This window comes from Podarcis raffonei, chromosome 1 (assembly GCF_027172205.1).
Source record: "Podarcis raffonei isolate rPodRaf1 chromosome 1, rPodRaf1.pri, whole genome shotgun sequence".
In the NCBI taxonomy this organism is placed as follows: Eukaryota; Metazoa; Chordata; class Lepidosauria; order Squamata; family Lacertidae; genus Podarcis; species Podarcis raffonei.
The window spans coordinates 137,468,475-137,488,564 of NC_070602.1; the positions used below are offsets into that span (position 1 = coordinate 137,468,475).

Sequence of the window (20,090 nt, forward strand, 5' to 3'; positions counted from 1 at the left end):
CAGCAGGCTTGAAGGAAACCCCAGCATCTCCAGAAATACAAGAAAATCTGGTGTAGGAAACCCCCAAGGGGAACCCCCCAAGCAGTCCGATAACTACCATATATAATACTATGTAAATAATACCACACACCAATGCAAATCACAAAAAAATGTGCCAGAATGTTTCATATATGTTGGAGATGTAAAAAAATTGGAAAGGTACATTTCCCTATATTTTGTGGTGAAGTTCTTGTATAAAAAGCAGTAATGGTCAGTTATTGTCAGGGGTGCAGCATTGGGGGGGGGGGTGCCAGGAGGGCCATAGCTCCAGGAGCCCAATTTTTGAGTGGGAGCTAACCAGGTGCCCCCATGCAGGTGCCCCAGCATGGCCCGGCCCAGTGTTCCTCTCCGCTCACCAAGGGTTGCGTTGACCAGCTGGGCTCCCCCCTGCACAGATGGGCAGGCGGCTCTGCTCAGGCACCAGCAACTGACGCTAAGCTACTGGTTATTGTAAAAGAGGCTAAGAAGACAGAAGATACAAGACTCAATTAAATCTACAGGCAATATTATTAGGAAAAATAAAAGGACATACTAGAAGGAAACATAAAATATTAGTTGTGTCCGTGTTAACCATGGCATGTGTGTTATTAGCAAATGCATGGAAGTCAGCTAATTCCATCTGCTCTCAGTTGATGGTGGTGGAGCATCATATTAAGGCAAAGTATTGTGGCTGATAAATATTTGCGGGAAGGTAGAAACAATGCTATCAACATTTTTCAGGAAATCCTGAGCTTAATTATAGAATTTTGAGCATTACACATAGGATTTGACTACTTAGATGGCTTTGTTGGCATGTTTTTCTTGTATTTGAGTTGATTAATTTGTTAATATGATATAATGTTATTTTTAAAAGACTCATTTTAAACAAATAAACAAACAAAGGATGGCCATGCTCAATGACTACAGAGCATGGATGGACTATTGTGGTGGAAATGGAAAGCCAGGTGAGAAGAAGAATGGAAATGAATCTTGTGAAAGAGGGCCTGGCTGAGAGGGAGAAATGCTGAAAGCAGGAGCACTCCACACTGTGTGTGCTATATGTGCTACAGGTTCCACTTGTTTTTGGTTATTTTAATCTTTTCCCTGGAAATGTTCCCACTAGCCTGGAATCCATGTTTCCTAAAATGCATATACTCACAGAATTACAACACTGTGGTAAAATCCTCTCAAATGTCTGCACTACATCTAAGTACAGTGGTACCTCGGGTTAAGAACTTAATTCGTTCTGGAGGTCCGTTCTTAACCTGAGATACCACTTTAGCTAATGGGGCCTCCTGCTGCCGCCGCACTATTTCTGTTCTCATCCTGAAGCAAAGTTCTTAACCCGAGGTACTATTTCTGGGTTAGCGGAGTCTGTAACCTGAAGTGTGTGTAACCCAAGGTACCACTTATACATATGGAAAAAGTAAGTGCATGCGTCTAAGTTCTAGCCTAATCTTCTCTCTGACAATATTCTATAGAACTGGGGGTGCTTTTAAAAAATCCCAGGGCTGGCCCTCCCACGAAGCAGGAGGAGGCCGCAGCCCCTCCCTCCCCTCTTCCTCCTAGGCTCCCTGGTCCTGCCTTTCTGTCGGGAGACAGAGCCATGTGCCAAACCACCGAGGTTCGCCTTCTGCCTTCAGGACACCCAGTTAGCAGGGTTGAAGCAAGATTCATCTGCCAATCCAGCCAACTTTAGTCCCGGGTTACCACAAACCAAAAGCAACTCCCAGCTTGCTTTCTAGAGGCAACACAAACCCATCGGAATACCTATTCCCAACTTCACATTTGGAGCAGCTGAATTATTTGTTTTCTAAGCTGCGCTTAATGGGAAGTGCTGTGTTAAACCCCCCCACCCTATATGGACAATATTTTCTTTAATGAAATCTGCCTTCAAGTCAATGTCACTAAAGTTTGGGTGCTTTTCTTGCAAGTCTTTGTCCGCTTTTTCACTAATTACCCAGATAATTGATACTTTTAAAGGTTTAATCCAAGACTAGCCTAGACACCTATTTGCCACTAAGCATGCACATCCTTGAGCTTTTGCTTATGGTCACTGGACTGAAAGAAAGAAGGCTAAAGTCCTCGTTTTTATAATCACACTTCCCTTGCCTCCTAATACAAATGTGACATTTCAATTTTTGGTGCTTTATAAATCATCTGCAGCAAAGAAGAAACCCCTGATCTAGGTCAGGAAATCAGTGCATGAAAGCAGATAGCCACATCCATATTATCATAGAATCATAGAATCATAGAATCATAGAATCATAGAGTTGGAAGAGACCACAAGGGCCATCGAGTCCAACCCCCTGCCAAGCAGGAAACACCATCAGAGCACTCCTGACATATGGTTGTCAAGCCTCTGCTTAAAGACCTCCAAAGAAGGAGACTCCACCACACTCCTTGGCAGCAAATTCCACTGTCGAACAGCTCTTACTGTCAGGAAGTTCTTCCTAATGTTTAGGTGGAATCTTCTTTCTTGTAGCTTGGATCCATTGCTCCGTGTCCGCTTCTCTGGAGCAGCAGAAAACAACCTTTCTCCCTCCTCTATGTGACATCCTTTTATATATTTGAACATGGCTATCATATCACCCCTTAACCTCCTCTTCTCCAGGCTAAACATGCCCAGCTCCCTTAGCCGTTCCTCATAAGGCATTGTTTCCAGGCCTTTGACCATTTTGGTTGCCCTCCTCTGGACACGTTCCAGTTTGTCAATGTCCTTCTTGAACTGTGGTGCCCAGAACTGGACACAGTACTCCAGGTGAGGTCTGACCAGAGCAGAATACAGTGGCACTATTACTTCCCTTGATCTAGATGCTATACTCCTATTGATGCAGCCCAGAATTGCATTGGCTTTTTTAGCTGCCGCGTCACACTGTTGGCTCATGTCAAGTTTGTGGTCAACCAAGACTCCTAGATCCTTTTCACATGTAGTGCTCTCAAGCCAGGTGTCACCCATCTTGTATTTGTGCCTCTCATTTTTTTTGCCCAAGTGCAATACTTTACATTTCTCCCTGTTAAAATTCATCTTGTTTGCTTTGGCCCAGTTCTCTAATCTGTCAAGGTCGTTTTGAAGTGTGATCCTGTCCTCTGGGGTGTTAGCCACCCCTCCCAGTTTGGTGTCATCTGCAAATTTGATCAGGATGCCCTTGAGTCCATCATCCAAGTCGTTGATAAAGATGTTGAATAAGACCGGGCCCAAGACAGAACCCTGTGGCACCCCACTAGTCACTCTTCTCCAGGATGAAGAGGAACCATTGATGAGCACCCTTTGGGTTCGGTCAGTCAGCCAGTTACAAATCCACTGAGTGGTAGCATAGTCAAGACCGCATTTTACCAGCTTCTTTACAAGAATATCATGGGGCACCTTGTCAAATGCCTTGCTGAAATCAAGGTAGGCTACATCCACTGCATTCCCTTCATCTACCAGGCTTGTAATTCTGTCAAAAAACGAGATCAGGTTAGTCTGACATGACTTATTTTTCAGAAATCCATGCTGACTATTGGTGATCACAGCATTCCTTTCTAGGTGCTCACAGACTGTTTGCTTAATGATCTGCTCCAGAATCTTCCCTGGTATTGATGTCAGACTGACTGGGCGGTAATTATTTGGGTCCTCTCTTTTCCCCTTTTTGAAAATAGGGACAACATTTGCCCTCCTCCAGTCTGCCGGGACTTCGCCTGTTCTCCAGGAGTTCTCAAAGATGACTGCCAGTGGTTCTGAGATCACATCTGCCAGTTCTTTTAATACTCTTGGATGCAGTTCATCTGGCCCTGGAGACTTGAATACATCTAGACTAGCCAAGTATTCTTGTACTATCTCCTTAGTTATTCTGGGCTGTGTTTCCTCTGCTGAATCATTTGCTCCAAATTCTTCAGGTCGGGCATTGTTTTCTTTATCGGAGAAGACTGAGGCAAAGAAGGCATTGAGGAGTTCAGCCCTTTCTGTGTCCCCTGTTTGCATTTCACCATCTTCTCCTCTGAGTGACCCCACTGTTTCTTTGTTCTTCCTTTTGCTACGAACATACCCATAAAAGCCTTTTTTGTTGCTTTTAACCTCTCTAGCAAGCCTGAGTTCATTCTGTGCTTTAGCTTTTCTGACTTTGTGTCTACACGTGCTGGCTATTTGTTTGAATTCCTCTTTGGTGGTTTCCCCCCTTTTCCATTTTTTGTACACATCCTTTTTTAATCTTAACTCAGTTAAAAGTTCTTTAGATAGCCACCCTGGCTTCTTTAGGCACCTTCCATGTTTCCGTCTCATTGGTATTGCCTGAAGTTGTGCTTTTACTATCTCCCTCTTAACAAACTCCCAGCCATCATGAACTCCCTTTCCTTTTAGTATTACTGTCCATGGGATCTCACCAAGCACTTCCCTAAGTTTTATGAAGTCGGCTTTCTTAAAGTCGAGAAATTGAGTCCTAGTATGCTTGGTTGCTCCTTTCCGCTGTATAGTAAACTTCAGAAGAGCATGATCACTCGCGCCTAATGATCCTTCCACTTCTACCCCACTAACCAGGTCATCAACATTGGTTAGGACCAGATCTAAAATGGCTGTTCCTCTTGTTGCTTCTCCCACTTTCTGGACAATGAAGTTGTCTGCAAGGCCAGTGAGGAATCTGTTTGACCTTATGCTCTTGGCTGAGTTTGACATCCAACAAATATCCGGGTAATTGAAGTCCCCCATTACTACTATCTCCCTTCCTTTTGCATGCTTGGCCATCTGTTCCAGGAAGGCATCATCTATGTCCTCCGTTTGGCTTGGGGATCTATAGTAAACTCCCACAATGAGGTCACTGTTATTCTTCTCTCCCTTAATTTTGACCCAAATGCTCTCACTTTGGCTTTGAGGTTCTAAATCTTGGATCTCTTCACAGGTATACACATCCCTGACATATAACGCCACTCCTCCTCCTTTCTTGTCTGGTCTGTTTCTCTGAAATAGATTGTATCCCTCCATTATTACATTCCAATCGTGGGACTTATCCCACCAGGTTTCAGTGATTCCTATTATGTCATATTTAGTTTGCTGTACCAAGAGCTCAAGCTCATCTTGTTTATTTCCCATACTTTGCGCATTAGTGTACAGACATTGAAGTCCATTAATCATTCCCCCGTGTCTCTTATTTAAGGATTTTTTCCTCCCACCACTAGGTCTGCGTGCTGTTTGCTCCATTCGGTCTATGACATTTGGATGATCATCTTCATCAATTGATAGACTCCTACCTTCAGGAGCACTGTCTCCCTCCCCCACATTAGTCAGTTTAAAGCCCTCCTGATGAGGTTTCTGAGATTTTTTGCAAAAACATTCCTCCCAACCGTTGTGAGGTGCAGCCCATCGCTTGCCAGAAGTCCATCTTCAAGAAACTGCATTCCGTGATCTAAGAATCCAAACCGTTCCTGTTTACACCATTTGCGAAGCCAGTTGTTCACTTCCACTATTTTTCCCTCTCTCCCTGGGCCACGTCGTTCAACTGGGAGGACAGATGAGATGACAATTTGTGCATTTAATTGCTTCAATTTCCTGCCCAGAGCCTCGTAATCTCTTTTGATCTTCTGGAGGCTATTGCTTGCAGTGTCATTGGTTCCCACATGAACCAAGAGGAAGGGGTATTTGTCAGTGGGTTTTATGATTCCTTGCAGTCGTTCAGTTACATCTTGGATCTTAGCCCCGGGGAGACAGCACACTTCCCGAGACATCTTGTCAGGCCCACAGATCACTGCTTCTGTTCCCCTCAGTAGGGAATCCCCTATCACCACTACACGCCTCCTCTTAGGTCTGGTCGGGGTTCTTCCGTGAGCTGTCCGTTCCAAGGTCGCCTGCACATTCCCTGAGGACTGCCTTTGCTGCTCGTCTTCATATACCTGATCGACTGTAATGAGGGAGAGATCCTCAAATGGAGTCTGCTCTTCGTCTTCCATACTAGGGGAAAGGACCTCAAAGCGATTGCGTATTTCTAAACAATCAGAGCGAACCCTGGGCCTCCTACTTCTTTGAGTCACGTTTCTCCATATATCTGGCTCCTGTGTTGGTGAACTAGCCTCCTCAGGGGAGTCCCCTGTCTCCTCCTTGGTGGAGACGGTGTGCTCTGTTGCATCCAAGAAGAGCTCCAGCTCTCTAATTCTTTGGAGCGTAGCTACACGTTCCTCCAGTTGCTGGACTTTGTCTTTTAAGAGGGCAATCAACATGCAATTGCTGCAGGTAAAGCTGCCTGCAACCTTTGGCAAGATGGCAAACATTGCGCAGGAACCACAGGCGACTGCAGCTGTTCCCTCACCCTCCATCTTGAGAAGGTGTCGTTGGGGGTGACTACAGCGGTCCTCCATCATAAAAAGTGTGAAGACAGGACAAATAAATCCCCCGAAATAAACCTATATCTCCCCCAACAAACGTTTGAGACTAGCTCCCCTAAATCTAAAAGATGGATCAAACTGCGCGCGCCGCTAGGCGCGCGCCGCTGCCTTACAAGCTCTGACAAGCTCCTCCCACAGCTAATCACCTACCTCAACAGAAGCCCTGCCCCCTCTGACCTTTGCACAGAGAAAGCAGCTAATCAGCCACAAGAAACTCACACAAGAAAACCCTTTTTGTTCCTTCTTCAGCTGCTGCCCTACAAGCTATTATGTTCATGAATCAAGGACTGTGGGACTAAAATGGATGCACATCCAAATGCAAATGTTGACTCTGTCTTCCCTTGCCTTACCTTACTTTAATTAGTTAGATAGTTAGCTATTTAGTTGTTTGTTTGTTCCCAATGACATCCTGCTATGTCTGGTTACTCATAGCTACATATGACATGGGGCTTCTGATAGTTGATAGATAAGCTGTCAGTTTCCAGCTCCACTTGCATTCAAAATGTAGCAGCTAGCCTGGGCGTAGCCAGGAGTTTTGCTGAGGGGGCAGGCTTTTGTTAGAGGGGCAGAACTTCAGATTTGTATTGATTTAGGGGGACAGCTGCCCCCACCTTTGGCTACCCCCATGGCATCTAGGGCAGGCATGTCCAGCTCCCAAGAGACTGTGATCTACTCCCGGTATAAAAAAACCTGATAGTGATCTACCCCTTGTCATTGGAGGGAGGAGGAGCATGGGGGGGGTGGATTGCCCAGAGTTGTTGAGCTTTTTGGGGGGAGATTTTAGCTTTCCCCTCATAACTTTTTGTACACAATAAGGATCCCACATTCTACCAGGATCAGCCAGTGATCTACTGGTAAATCACAATCTATTGGTTGGACATCCCTGATCTATTTGATTACAAATTCTGAAAAACAACATTGGCAGCAGCATAGCAAAAGAATTCGTATTGGGGTTGCCGTGGAGTTTCAGAAATACCCAGACTGTGCAACAAATTCTGGGGTCTACCCCCATGACTCTGAGGGAGGACTTTTGGGAGCCTCACGAAAATCCACACAGGAATGAGGAAGAGACCACTTAAGCAAAAATCTATGGCTCAGGCTACTAAAGAATATAACATGCATGAAAAACAACAACCCAACTTTCATTCAGTTTCCTAATCTGTGACTCCAAGAAGTGCTGGCACCCAAATTAATTAGAGCAGAGGGAAGGCCTGCATTTTTCACTTGCCTTTTCCTGCCAACTTGTTGGCATCGTCAAAAGGCTGCCTGCCTTTCTCCTTCTGGCTTCCTTTTTAAATTTAATGTTATCTCTTTCTTTCAGTGTTGTTGTAAATTAAAATTAGTTGTTAACTTTAGGATGATGAGGTCATTATAATGCAACTCTTTTGTATATTGATTACATTTGAGCTTCATTTGTTTAATGCGTTATAGGGTTTAATAGGTCTTTCCAAACATCCCTCTCTCAGTGTAGGAGGTGGCGGAACAGAGAGTGGCAAAATAGATGGAAAGCAGATGCTCAGTTTAATTTGAAACAGTCGACTGAAATGGACTGAGCCACAGGCAGTTTACACTATCTGAGGAGGACCTGTCCTGTGAGAGCAAAAGAGAAAAATGACGACTGGGAGAAAGGCATGAGCAGCGCAGACTTAACAAATCAGGAAGAGAATAGCAGCTATTAAGGCCAAATCGGACATTGCCCTCATCCCTGTCAACAGTGTTACCAACTGCATAAAAGAAGAAACCCTGGCATGGGGTGGGTCCCACGGGTCCCACCCCCCATGTGCACTTGTAGAGGTCAAAGGCCTGGTGGGTCCAAGAGTGGTACCTGGTGGTGAAGGGGAAGAGGAAACATGGTTCCTCTAGGGCCGCCTTCCCCAGCCTGGTTCTTTGTGCATTGTTTTAAGAAGGAGACAGATATTTAATTCTCCTTTTAGTGGCAGCATTGGATTAGAAGGGATGGGTGAGAGTGACAATTTTAGTTTCTCATTTTCTAGTCTTAAGCTCAGTTCCACACATTTCTGCAGCAATTTGTGATTTTCTGATGAGAGCAGCTTTTGCATCTCATTTGGAAACCAAGGCCCCAGAGTCTGGAGGAAGAATGGGGAGGCACACAATGCCAGATGCTTGAAGTCCAATGTGAAGTTTCCACAGTCTGTGTTGATTTGGGGAGCCATGTCATCAGCTGGTGTTGGTCCACTGTGCTTCATTAAGTCCAGGGTCAATGCAGCTGTCTACCAGGAGATTTTGGAGCACTTCATGCTTCCTTCTGCAGATGAGCTTTATGGGGATGCTGACTTCATTTTCCAGCAGGACTTTGGCACCTGCCCACACTGCCAAAAGTACCAAAACCTGGTTCAATGCCCATGGGATTACTGTGCTTGATTGGCCAGCAAACTCGCCTCATCTGAACCCCATAGAGAATCTATGGGGCATTGCCAAGAGACAGATGAGAGACATGAGACCGAGCATTGCAGAAGAGCTGAAGGCTGCTATTGAAGCATCCTGGTCTTCCATAACACCTCAGCAGTGCCACAGGCTGATAGCATCCATGTCACACAGCAATGAGGCAGTAATTGATTCAAAAGGAGCCCAAACCAAGTACTGAGTACATATGCATACTTCTACTTCTCAGAGGTCCAATATTACTCTATTTGCAATCCTTGTTTTGCTGATTTCATTTAATATTCTAATTTTCTGAGATTGTTAATTTGGGGTTTTCATCAGCTGTACGCCATGATCATCACAATTATAACAAAATAAAGGCTTGAGATATCTCGCTTTGCATGTCATGATTCTATCTCATATATTAGTTTCACCTTTTAAGTTGAATTACTGAAATAAATGAACTTTTCCACGATATTCTAATTTTCCAAGTTTCACCTGTATATACATGTGGAACTATCCCATAAGGGAGTTAGTCCCAAGTGACTGCCAAGAGGTAGTCACTTCTGCTCACACATGGAGAAAAACAAATGGAGAAGAGAGAAGCAAAAGAAGATGGTGTGCTCCTCTGCCCCAGATTAGGCCACACACACCCTCTAGTCACATGCACAGGAAGTGAAGTTCTGTCCCAGCCCAGGAGGAAACAGGAAGTTTTCTCCTGGCTGGTACAAAGCATTTCCTAGCATGTCCATTCTAGGAATGTTGTACTTGACTGCTATGTGTTTCACATCCCACATTTTTTATATGTATAGCATTGCACACACCCACTGAGGCCTCAAACATGACCCAAGAACACCCTACAAAAACAATCATTTTTTTGGGGGGGGGGAGCTAATATTTAATTGGGGTTTATTTGGTCCACCATCTTGGGTCAACATAGCATCTGCTGTCGAAACATAGATGAAAACTGCCTTCTCCACCTCAGGAACCCTCATGCCGAATTGGGGGACAGTATCTTCAGATATTGGCACAGGTTGTCAAAGTTACATCAAACTGAGTGACCATATCTTCAGAGATGTTCTAGTTGGCACAGTTTGGACCCATCATGTCAAAAATTGGGCCAAGTTAAACCAAAGTCACATTTTGGTCTGCCATCTTGATTCAGAATGGCGGCTGGTGTCTCAACATAAACCAAAATCGCTCCCCCTGCCTTGGGGGCCCTTGTGTTGAGTTTGGTGATGATATCTCAACAGGCATCTGAACCTGTAGAGGACAGACAAATGGACAACCCACTTTCCAAAATATATGGTAGATTATTATGTACAGCTTTAACCAGTGCTCTTTTTTCTAAAAAAAAATGTTTAGGTGTACACTCATTTTGACTCAAGAAAATCACCATTTTATATTTCAAATTGGGAAAGATAAATATAGTAAATGGACAAAAGTACAAAGATTCACAAAATGTTTAGGGATATGTGTACCCCTGCATACCCCTGCATCCCCCCAGAAAAAAACACTGGTTTTAACCAATATTCACATTTTTCCAAGCAATTTTCACTAATATAATGCATGTTTGTATGTTATTTTCACTAATGTTTGCATTTCCCGCAATATATGGGTTTTTATATAAGTTTTCTGGTTGGAGATCTGTATCTCAAAATTCACATTTCAAAGGATAGTTATTGTCAGGGGACTGCCACCAGCTCAGAGGCAAGAGGTGGAAGGGCAGTTGGGTTACAGGGAACCTCCGAAGATTGTGCGAAGCAGCTCTTCCTCCGGTGAGGAGGGAAGCCCCGCCTCCAGTGGGGAAGAGATGCAGGGATCAGAAGATGCTAGAGAGAGCCGCAACACCGAGCCTGAGCAAAGCGGGGGGGGGGAGGCAAGTCCCCCTTTGCCAACGCCCCCTCTGCGCAGTCGGTTTGCGGTGGGAGTCTTGCCTGTTCGCTCTCGAGCAACCACACCGGCACATAACAGTTATGTTTCAATTGGTTCAAAAAGGGTGAACTGGGTAGTTAGCCACTAAAATGCCAAGGAAACTGAATTTCTCCTGTATCCCTATGAATTAGTACCCCAGTCTACATATTCTCAGCAGGAGGAAGCAAGACAAACTTGAGTATGATCATCTCCATACACTTATCTCTGACTGATGGTTTTTTCTGTTTATGTCCTGCTTTCAAGGCCTAGGCCCTCACAAAGCAGCTCATAACAATACAATAAAAATATGTTTAGAACAATAACAACTCAATTTTGAGTAATAATGATCATCAGGTAGAGCAAGTTCCTCAAAAAACCTTGAGGGGAAAAATAATACGAAGGGATTCCCTAACCCTACAGGTCCAACCAAGTATTTTTGCTAATCATATTTGAAAATCTGGTGAATTTTGAGATGATTGTGTACCCAAACAACACAAGCTTCTTTTATATATTCAGATAGTGGGGCAGGATATTTCATATAAATTTGTAAACGTTCCATTGAGTCTGATTTTCAGTATGGTGCTCCATGTTTGTGAGCCATCTCTTTCATTAATACCAGATTTTGATGCAGTGGGTTTAAGCAAACCTCATATTAATGCAATAAAATGAGAATTGTTGCTAATCACTAGACTTCCTTGCAAATCCCACCTTTGTTGCAGTGCAAAATTGCTAACAGATGTTGTGTGCATCATAAGAATATCCATGCCCATGCAGGCTGATCATACGCTATGCTCCTAATCTGAATCACTTGTTTTGTGTGCTTATCTATATAATAGCTGTTGTGTAGGTTAATCCCCTTTTCTGTGGAAAAGCCAAGCTCCTTTTAAGCCAAAGGTTTCCTAGAAGTGAATGTCAGTACCTTTGCCTGATTAATACGGTCAAGGGGAGGAAATTATACAAGACTGATATTAAATGCCTCATTTTCATCTGAGGCTTCTGCTTTTGGAAATCCAGAAAGTGAAGGTTAGATTTTCTGATGGCAAGCAGTGTTTTCTCTCTTTGGGCGCTAGTGCTGTGCACCTTGCTTCTTGTCTTGATTTGTAATTGGCTTTGTAATTGTGAGCGTTCAGAAAATGTTTGTCTGCATTTCAAAAGTTCCTGGCTTGTCATGTACCCTGATGTTATCCAAGGTGGTTTATGTATTATCTTATTGCCCTCTGGGAATTGTAGATAGCTTTCCCTCGGCCTGCATTCACCCCAGGACACCACCCCTTCGGTACACAGAGCGTCAGTTTCAGTTACACTGCATAATTATGAACTATACATTTGTTTCTGAGAAGAGTTCCTGGAGATGATGCGCACTTTTGTCTTGCCATTTTTGATTTACTTGTTACACAGCACAATCTTATGCATATTTATTTAGAAGAAAGTTCCTCCAACTCAGTGAGTTTTATTTTCTTGTAAGCATGTTCAGGTTTCAGCCATGGGACATTTAGATCGCACCTTTCCTCCAAGAATCTCAGAGTAGTAGTCATGCTTCTCCCCCCCTCCCTGCCACCATTTTATCCTCACAACAATCTTGTGAGGTAGGCCAGACTGAGAGATAGTGATTGGCTCAAATCCCACTGTGAGTTTCATGGTACAGCAGGGATTTGAACCCTGGTCTCCTTTCATTGTAGTCCAGCAGTTTATCCACTGCACACAAAGAATATAAAATATTTTTGGCTATCTAACTGCACGTAATGCTTGAGACTAAGATCACTATTCTATATCACACTTTACTGGGGGTCGATCCCATTGGAATGACTTATGAGTAGGCATGAATCCAGACCCTCCAAATGTCCCTATTTTCCAGGGACAGTCCCAGATTTACAGAAGCCGTCCTGGTTTATGATTGGATCCCACCATGTCCCGCTTTTCCTTAGGATGTCCCTATTTTCATCAGAGAGATGTTGGAGGGTATGTGTTTAGGTTTATGTTTCTGTCGCTCTGCCACAGCTGTGGCCCATCTGTTGGAGCAGGACAGCCTAGGGAGGGCCTAAGTTGCTCTTCACCTCAGTACAGTGGTAGCTCTGGTTATGAACACCTCTGGTTACAAACGCTTCTGGTTACGAGCTCCGCCAACCCGGAAGTAGCTGCTCCTGGTTGTGAACTTTGCCCCAGGATGTGAACGAAAATTGCACGCCGGAGGCGCACATGCAGCGGGAGACCCCATTAGCGAAAGTGTGCCTCAGGATAAGAACTGTTTCAGCTTAAGAATGGACCTCCGGAATGAATTAAGTTCGTAACCAGAGGTACCACTGTAGAATATTTTCCAAGTTAGCTGTAGACCAATACTCTTCTTATCATGTATGAATTGGGCCTTGTGTATCATATGCTACAGTAAAATTTTCATTTCTGAGCACCGCTCTCCTTTAGTGCCACCCACTCTTTTTGTTCACTCTTTGATTTGACTCCTGCCTTTAGCTGTGGTGGTAGCAGCTGTGTTCAGACCCCAATCTATGGCTTTCTCTAGGCCACTGCCAGGGTGGGTGGGAGGTGCAGGAGCTACTGCCAGCCATTATCCTAATTATTGTTGGTGTGCTGCAGGGGTGGCCTCTTCTCTCCCTGCAACACTGGGTAACAGTTATGTGGAATTCAGTTCCCCTTTTCACGTTCTCTTAGGACCCACTTTCCCTTTAGTATTTCAAATTCCTGCACCTGAAATGGCACCTGACTTTCAGAGAATAGGAACGCGTGGACAGTTCTCCTGATGGAGAGATGGAGAAAGTGGTATCCCCCAAGGACATGTATTGGGACATGTGCTTTTTAAGTTGGTCATAAATGATCCAGCATTAGGGATGAGCAGTGAGGTGGCCAGGTTTGAAGAAGGGATTAAATTGTTCAGGGTCATAAAAACAAAAAGAGATTGTGAAGAGACCCAAAAGGACCATTTTACAGTTACCGAATGTAAAATGGCCAATGCAATTCTGTGTAAGCAAGTGTAAAGTGATGCTTGTAGGGGCAAAATGCTATCTATTCATCTATATGCTCATGGGATCTGAACTGGCGGTGACTGGCAAGGAGTGGGGCTTTGAGGTTGTAGTAGTTAGCTCAGTGAAGACCTAGTGTCCAGCAGTTGTAAAGAAGGCAAATTCCATGCTAGGAAATGAATGGCAAATGAAAGTGCTGATAAGATATCATAATAGTGTTATACATATCTATGGTGTGACCACACTTGGAATACTGTGTACAGTTCTGTGTACAGATCACCTCACTTCAAAAAGGATATTGTAGTGTTGAAAAACGTTCAAAAAAGGACAGCAGACATGATCAAGGCAGTGTAGCACTCCTCTATCAGGAAAGTTAAAGTTAACATTTGGGACCTCTTAGCTTACGGAGAAGGTGAGCAAGAGGAGATGTGACTGAAAATTATGTATGGCATGGAGAAAGTGGAGGGGGGGGGAATTCTCCCTTTCTCATAACACTTGAACTCACCAGCATCAAATGAAGTTGAAAGATTCCTGACAGACAAAAGAAAGTCGTTCTTCACACAGCGCAGAGTTAAACTCTGGAACTTGCTCTTGGAGAAGGTAGGGTTGGCCACCAACCTGGATGACTTTAAAAGAGGATTGGAGAAATTTATGTAGAATAAGGCTATCAGTGACAACTAGCTACAATTGCTGTGCTCTGTCTCCACGGTTAGAGGCAGCAATGCTTCTGAATGCCAGTTGCTGGAAACTGCAGGAGAGGAGGGGGCTGCTGCTGCTGCTGCTGCCAGGCCCCACTTGTGGGCTTCCCCAGGCATCTGGTTGGCCATGGTGAGAACTGGATGCGGAATTAGATGGACCACTAGTTTTGTCTGGGGGGCTCTTCTTAGGTTCTTAATTCTGCTTGAATATTCTAACATGACCCCATCCCACCATCCCTTTGTCAAATGTTCTTAATATATGTGTTTTCATCTTTCTCTTTGGTACAGAAATCTTAAATGGAGGAGTATATGTTGGACAGAACAGATTTCTTTGCTATGCAGACACTATTCAGTGGGAAGATATTGTTCGTAACCCTTTGGCTTCCAACTTTTCTGTGGTTCCGAAAAACAGCAGTGCAGATTGTAAGTATTGACTTTGTTTTCCACTCTTACCGCTTTGCCATTCTCACGCTTATTCAGGTACACATCTACTTTTTCTTTCTGTGCTTTCTGTAACATCCATACATTAACAGTGCAATCCTGTGCATGTTTACTCAAGTGCACTAAGTCCAGTGGGACTCATGTCTTGGTAAGTGTGCATAGGGTTGCAAAGTAGGTTTCATTATGATTTAACCACTCAAAAAACCTGCCTGCTTCCAAGGTTCTTCCCCACCCTCCATTTATTTTCCTTTCCTTTCCTTTTTTTTCTCTTTCTTTTTTACATTATCCGTAAGCTTCCTTTCCAACAAACTGCCCATGCTGAAAGAAACCAGGATCTGAAGCCCACTTCAAAGACGCCATTGTTTAGAATTCCACTGCGAGGGCAAAACCCTGGTTAGTCTTAATTGCAGTTAGCACTGATACTCACAAACTGCTTAACCATTTCTTTCATTAGCCTTGAATTCAAGTATCATGCAACCAGATGCCAGCTGTCCAAGCACCTTCTTATTTTGTTTAAATGCTCCATCTCCCTCTCTTCACAGAATCTAGCCATATGAGTTAATTTAACTGAAGGATAGCGAATGTAGTGAGCTCCAGATGTTGTTGAACTCCATCAGCCCCAGCCATCATGGCTAACGGGCAGGGATGATGGGAGTTGTCCAACAACATCTGGAGGGCACCATCTTGCCAGTCCCTGGTTTAACTATATACAGGGTGTTCCAATTCCCATTTGAAGCAATTCTCACTCTGTTTATCCAATGTTTCTGAAAGGCTGAGGGGTGCAACTAGCTGCCCCTTGCTCTCTTCAAGTGTCCTGATTCTATCCTGCATTGGTGATTTGTCTGATGTGGCTTGATTATAGCATCACTTAGGAAAGCAAATCAATACATCCTGTACAACTTTAACTGAGGGTGGGGATAACATCTGAACTGGAATCTAAAAGCTTTACTTGGTTGCTGTACTTTCAGTTCCATATGCAAGCTCTAAACCAGGCATGGCCAACCTTGGCCCTCCAACTGTTTTGGGACTACAACTCCCATCATCCCTAGCTAACAGGACCAGTGGTCAGGGATGATGGGAATTGTAGTCCCAAAACAGCTGGAGGGCCAAGTTTGGCCAAGCCTGCAGTGTAAAAACCTAAGCCTCAGTTTGAAAAGTTGCCACTTTGAGCTACAAGGTGACAAACACTGACATACAACTTTCAGTCTTAGTTCAGGTGGGTCTCTAGTGCCAAAGGAGGGCAACTATCCACTGTAATTTTTCAAGGGATCCTGAATCTTCTCTTCTCTTGTTAGCAGTTGGAATCCCATATGCTGATGTGGTCTTCATTATCACAGTCAGGTACCCCCAAAGCCTTCGCTTAAATGCAGAGCCTTCTTCATTCACCATATGCAATTCTATAAGACTTAAAATATGGCTTAAAATATGGCTGAATCAGTATTACCAAGGTATCTGAACTTCAGAGGACATCACAGAAAAATTGTGGCTCTTTAAACTTTGTGGGGGAAATAAGTGGACACAATCCACATACAAGTTTTCAAATGCCTGCATTTAGTTCTCTGTGTACAAAATATAGAAAAAATATTCATGTACAATTACTCAGAGAAATAGAGGAGCCATGTTACCACCCATCAAGAGTTCAGAGCAAGATGTTGCTCAGTTTTACAAAAGTTTTAAGACACAGCATTGTTGTATTCAAGTTTGTAAAGTTTTGGACTAGGTGGGGGGAAATGATTAGAACACTAAAATTGCAGAGTGATCATGGTGTTAGGACAGTGGGCAACCTTCATTTCAAACACATTGCTGACCCAGAACTTTTCAAGGTTAACATAAGCAAAAGTTAAGGTCTGCATCCTTTGGAGAATTGAAAAGGAGATTGTGCTGTTGTCTGAAATAGGAAAGTGATGCAGCCTAGTGGTTATGACGAATCAGGAATGCACCAGTTCAAAACCTCATAGCTGCATTATGAGTATAATAATGCTGATCACTTTCACAGGGTTGGTGTAAGGATTATAAGAATGCCTGTGAAGGAGTTTGAATACTCTGTGGCCAGACTGGTTGGGGCTGATGGGAAATGGAGCCCAACAACTTATGGAGGGCCTCAAGTTCCCCTTTCCTGCTTTAAGACCCAACCTCACTTGATGATGAGCTGGAACCTCAACTGCAGGACAAGGTGCCTTCATCACTGTAAACCGTTGTGTGAAGGAGCAGTGGAAAGACAGTGAAAGAGCAGGAGGCAATGCCATACCGTATTAAAGAGCTGAATTTGTTCTTTTAGTCTGCTAAGGGACAGATTTCCAAAAGCGCCTAAGTGGTTTAGCAGCACATGTCCCATTGAAAGTCAATGGAATGTGTGGTCTTAAGTTACTTTTGGTATTTTTGATAATCTTGCCCTCTGAGCTTGATGTCCAGATTTCAACCCTTCCTGATTACCCAAATCAGTGGTTTATGTTGAGACATCTATATTCTACCAATGCCTGGGTATATAGTTGAGAAAGCTGAACCTGCCAGAGACAGATACAAGATCTGCATCTCCGAAAAGGAGAGAAAGCATTAGTCATTACTAGCTTATTCAGTTTACGTGTCTTGGCCATGAACTTCAGTACGATAAATGAACCCAAGGAGAGATATCAGTGGGTTGTCCGATGTTGATATATAACTGTGCCTAGCACACAGGTCCCCTCTACACGAGAAATCTGGAAATGCTGCACTTGACCCTTTCTTGTTTTGGGGAATCTTTTGTGGGAGTTTAAGAGGGAGCATCTCAATGCTTTACACTCATCTGTGTTATGAAACTGTAACATTAAATTTTGGGTGAGTTGTTTCCCCTAAAATCTTAAGTAAAATGGTGAACTGGCTGTCCTCTCTTCCATAAAGCTGTAGGGAAACAAATATAGTAACAAAGTAGTTTGTGTTCCTTTAAAGTTCTTTGGGGTAAAACAAATTTCCCCAGCTGAAACCTGCTACTGGTCTTATATACAACCTATGCCGTTTAGAACAGCATTTGATCGCAGTAAAACAAATCACCAGCAGAATGTAACAGCAATACATTTTCTCACCTTGGCTGACAGAAAATGTGAAGTGGTGACTAATTCCCATTCTTAAAGTCAACTCTTGCCTAGTATATCATTTCTAATGCAGCTTTAAATTGCAAGCTGTGTACCGAGAAAGTGACATTCGGAACAGTAGACGGTGAACACGTTTTTATTGTAGAGTTAGGTTAAATTATATCCCTTTATTAAGGTGCAGTCAATTAACATTTTAAATACGTATGTGCTTGGGGAGTAGGGAAAATGCGCTTTCACAGACAGGGGGCCCTGAATCATTGCGACAGGTGTCAGCACACAATACCAGCCATAGAAGCTGTTATTTCACAAAAACAAAGGCACAAATCAGGAAAGTATCATACAAAAACCTCTTTTGTATGGAAAATTCCTCAAGTGCTCACAAAATAATGTTTTAACAGCCACAAGTGTTTTCTCAGCTGGGAAGCATAGCCAATAAATGCTGAGGAGAGAACCAGTGCTCCCCCTCAAGTTGTTAACCATTTCAAAGATATGCACTTATTTGCATTTCTTGCAATTAAAGAATATGAACTGGGAGTATAATTTGCTTTAGAAAAATGGCAATGGAAAGTGGGTGGTGGGGAATGGAGGAATGTCAATATTTGTTTTCTTTTAAAAATCCATTTTTGCCAAGTGCTGGAGAATGAAAAGAGGGAGGAATGTGAGGCGGAAAGTAGACTTGCAGAGTTTTGGCATTTCAGATAGGGAATTTAGTAGCCCCATGAAAGCCTTTCATGTGAGAAAGAGCTAAAAAAGGTGAAAAGGCTTCTTTGTGCTCTGAAGTGCCAGTGGATATAAAAAGCCAACCGAGGAAGAATTTCAGCAACAGGAAACAGACCAAGCTTTTGAGTGCCTAGTGACAAAAAAAATAATACTGGATTTTCCCAAAGTTTTCTGAAAGTCTAATCCTTGTAATGTCAGAGGGTAGGATCCTGCTGTACTTTATACATGCTGAAATACTGATTTCAAAGGCATGCCTACATGTGTACTCCTGTTTCAAACATTCTTTACTCCAGAGGTTGAAGAATCTCATTTTATTGGGCATCCACACATGGCCAGGCCAGATGGGCAAATGTATGTAAATAGGCTTACCTCTGCTTATCTTGCTGGAGCAATTATTGGCAAATTTTGTTTTTTAATTATGATTATTTATATATATTCCACCTTTTCCCCAGTCTGCAGCTTATGGTAGCTTGCACAGATGAAATAGAGAAAGCAAAAATCATAGAAAAGACAATAATTAAAATGCAATTAAACAGTTTTATGAATTTAATTTAGTACTCACTTCCCATAAAACACCCAAAAGGAATTTAACAATAAAAAATGATTTTAAGTCCAATCCAAATAGTGATTAGCTTTACAGTAAATGATTAGGTTTCTGTACTTGTGTGCATTTCCATGTCGTCATTAAATCAGGAATGACAGAAGCAGCAGTCGTATATCTCCTCCCCCCGTGTCTCCTGCAATGTATGGCACTACCTAACATGTGATGCTCATGTCATTGCACCTGGAGATTTATGGCCCCTCTATAAGCAGTAAGCAACAGAAGGGAGTGTGGGCAGGGATCTTTTTAAAAGCACTGTGACGTTTATACCATATGTTTTATAGCATTCTGCCTTATGGAGTGTTAGGAATGAGGAGATGGTGGATTACTAAGTTGAACTGGAGCTCTGCATTCACCATAAGATGTGGTTCCAGTCTTATATAGCATCCGTCACAATGAGACATCAGAATGAATACTAGTCAAAAGAAAGTTTTACAATTAACATAAAGGACAGGTACAAAGAAGGAAACCATATCAATTCAAATCCTTCTGCCACTTTAATAAGCTAGTAGTGTAAAGTAAGGGGTGTGGGTAGTACTGTGGTCTAAACTGCTGAGCCTCTTGGGCTTGCCAATCAGAAGGTCAGCAGTACGAATCTGTGCAATGGGGTGAGCTCCCATTGCTCTGCCCCAGCTCCTGCCAACCTAGCAGTTTGAAAGCACACGAGTGCAATTAGATAAATAGGTACTGCTGCGGCGAGAAGGTAAATGGTGTTTCCGTGCGCTCTGGTTTCCGTCACTGTGTCCCATTGCACCAGAAGTGGTTTATTCCTGCTGGCCACATGACCTGGAAAGCTGTCTGTGGACAAACGCCGGCTCCCTCAGCCTGAAAGTGAGATGAGCAACGCACCCCATAGTCTCCTTTGACTGGACCTAACCATCCAGGGGTCATTTACCTTACCTTACCTTACCTTAGTGTAAAGTAT

The 20,090-nt window shown here is 43.3% G+C and overlaps 1 protein-coding gene across 6 annotated transcripts in view; it reads left to right on the forward strand.

The window, feature by feature from the left end:
- The window catches only part of ERBB4 (erb-b2 receptor tyrosine kinase 4), a 787,830-nt gene that overhangs the window by 525,263 nt on the left and 242,477 nt on the right, over positions 1-20,090 (forward strand). For all 6 annotated transcript variants that reach the window (XM_053364631.1, XM_053364650.1, XM_053364658.1 and 3 more), the window contains exon 4: positions 14,624-14,758. In XM_053364631.1, coding sequence (XP_053220606.1) covers positions 14,624-14,758 — 135 coding nt within the window. The remainder of the gene's footprint in view (positions 1-14,623; positions 14,759-20,090) is intronic.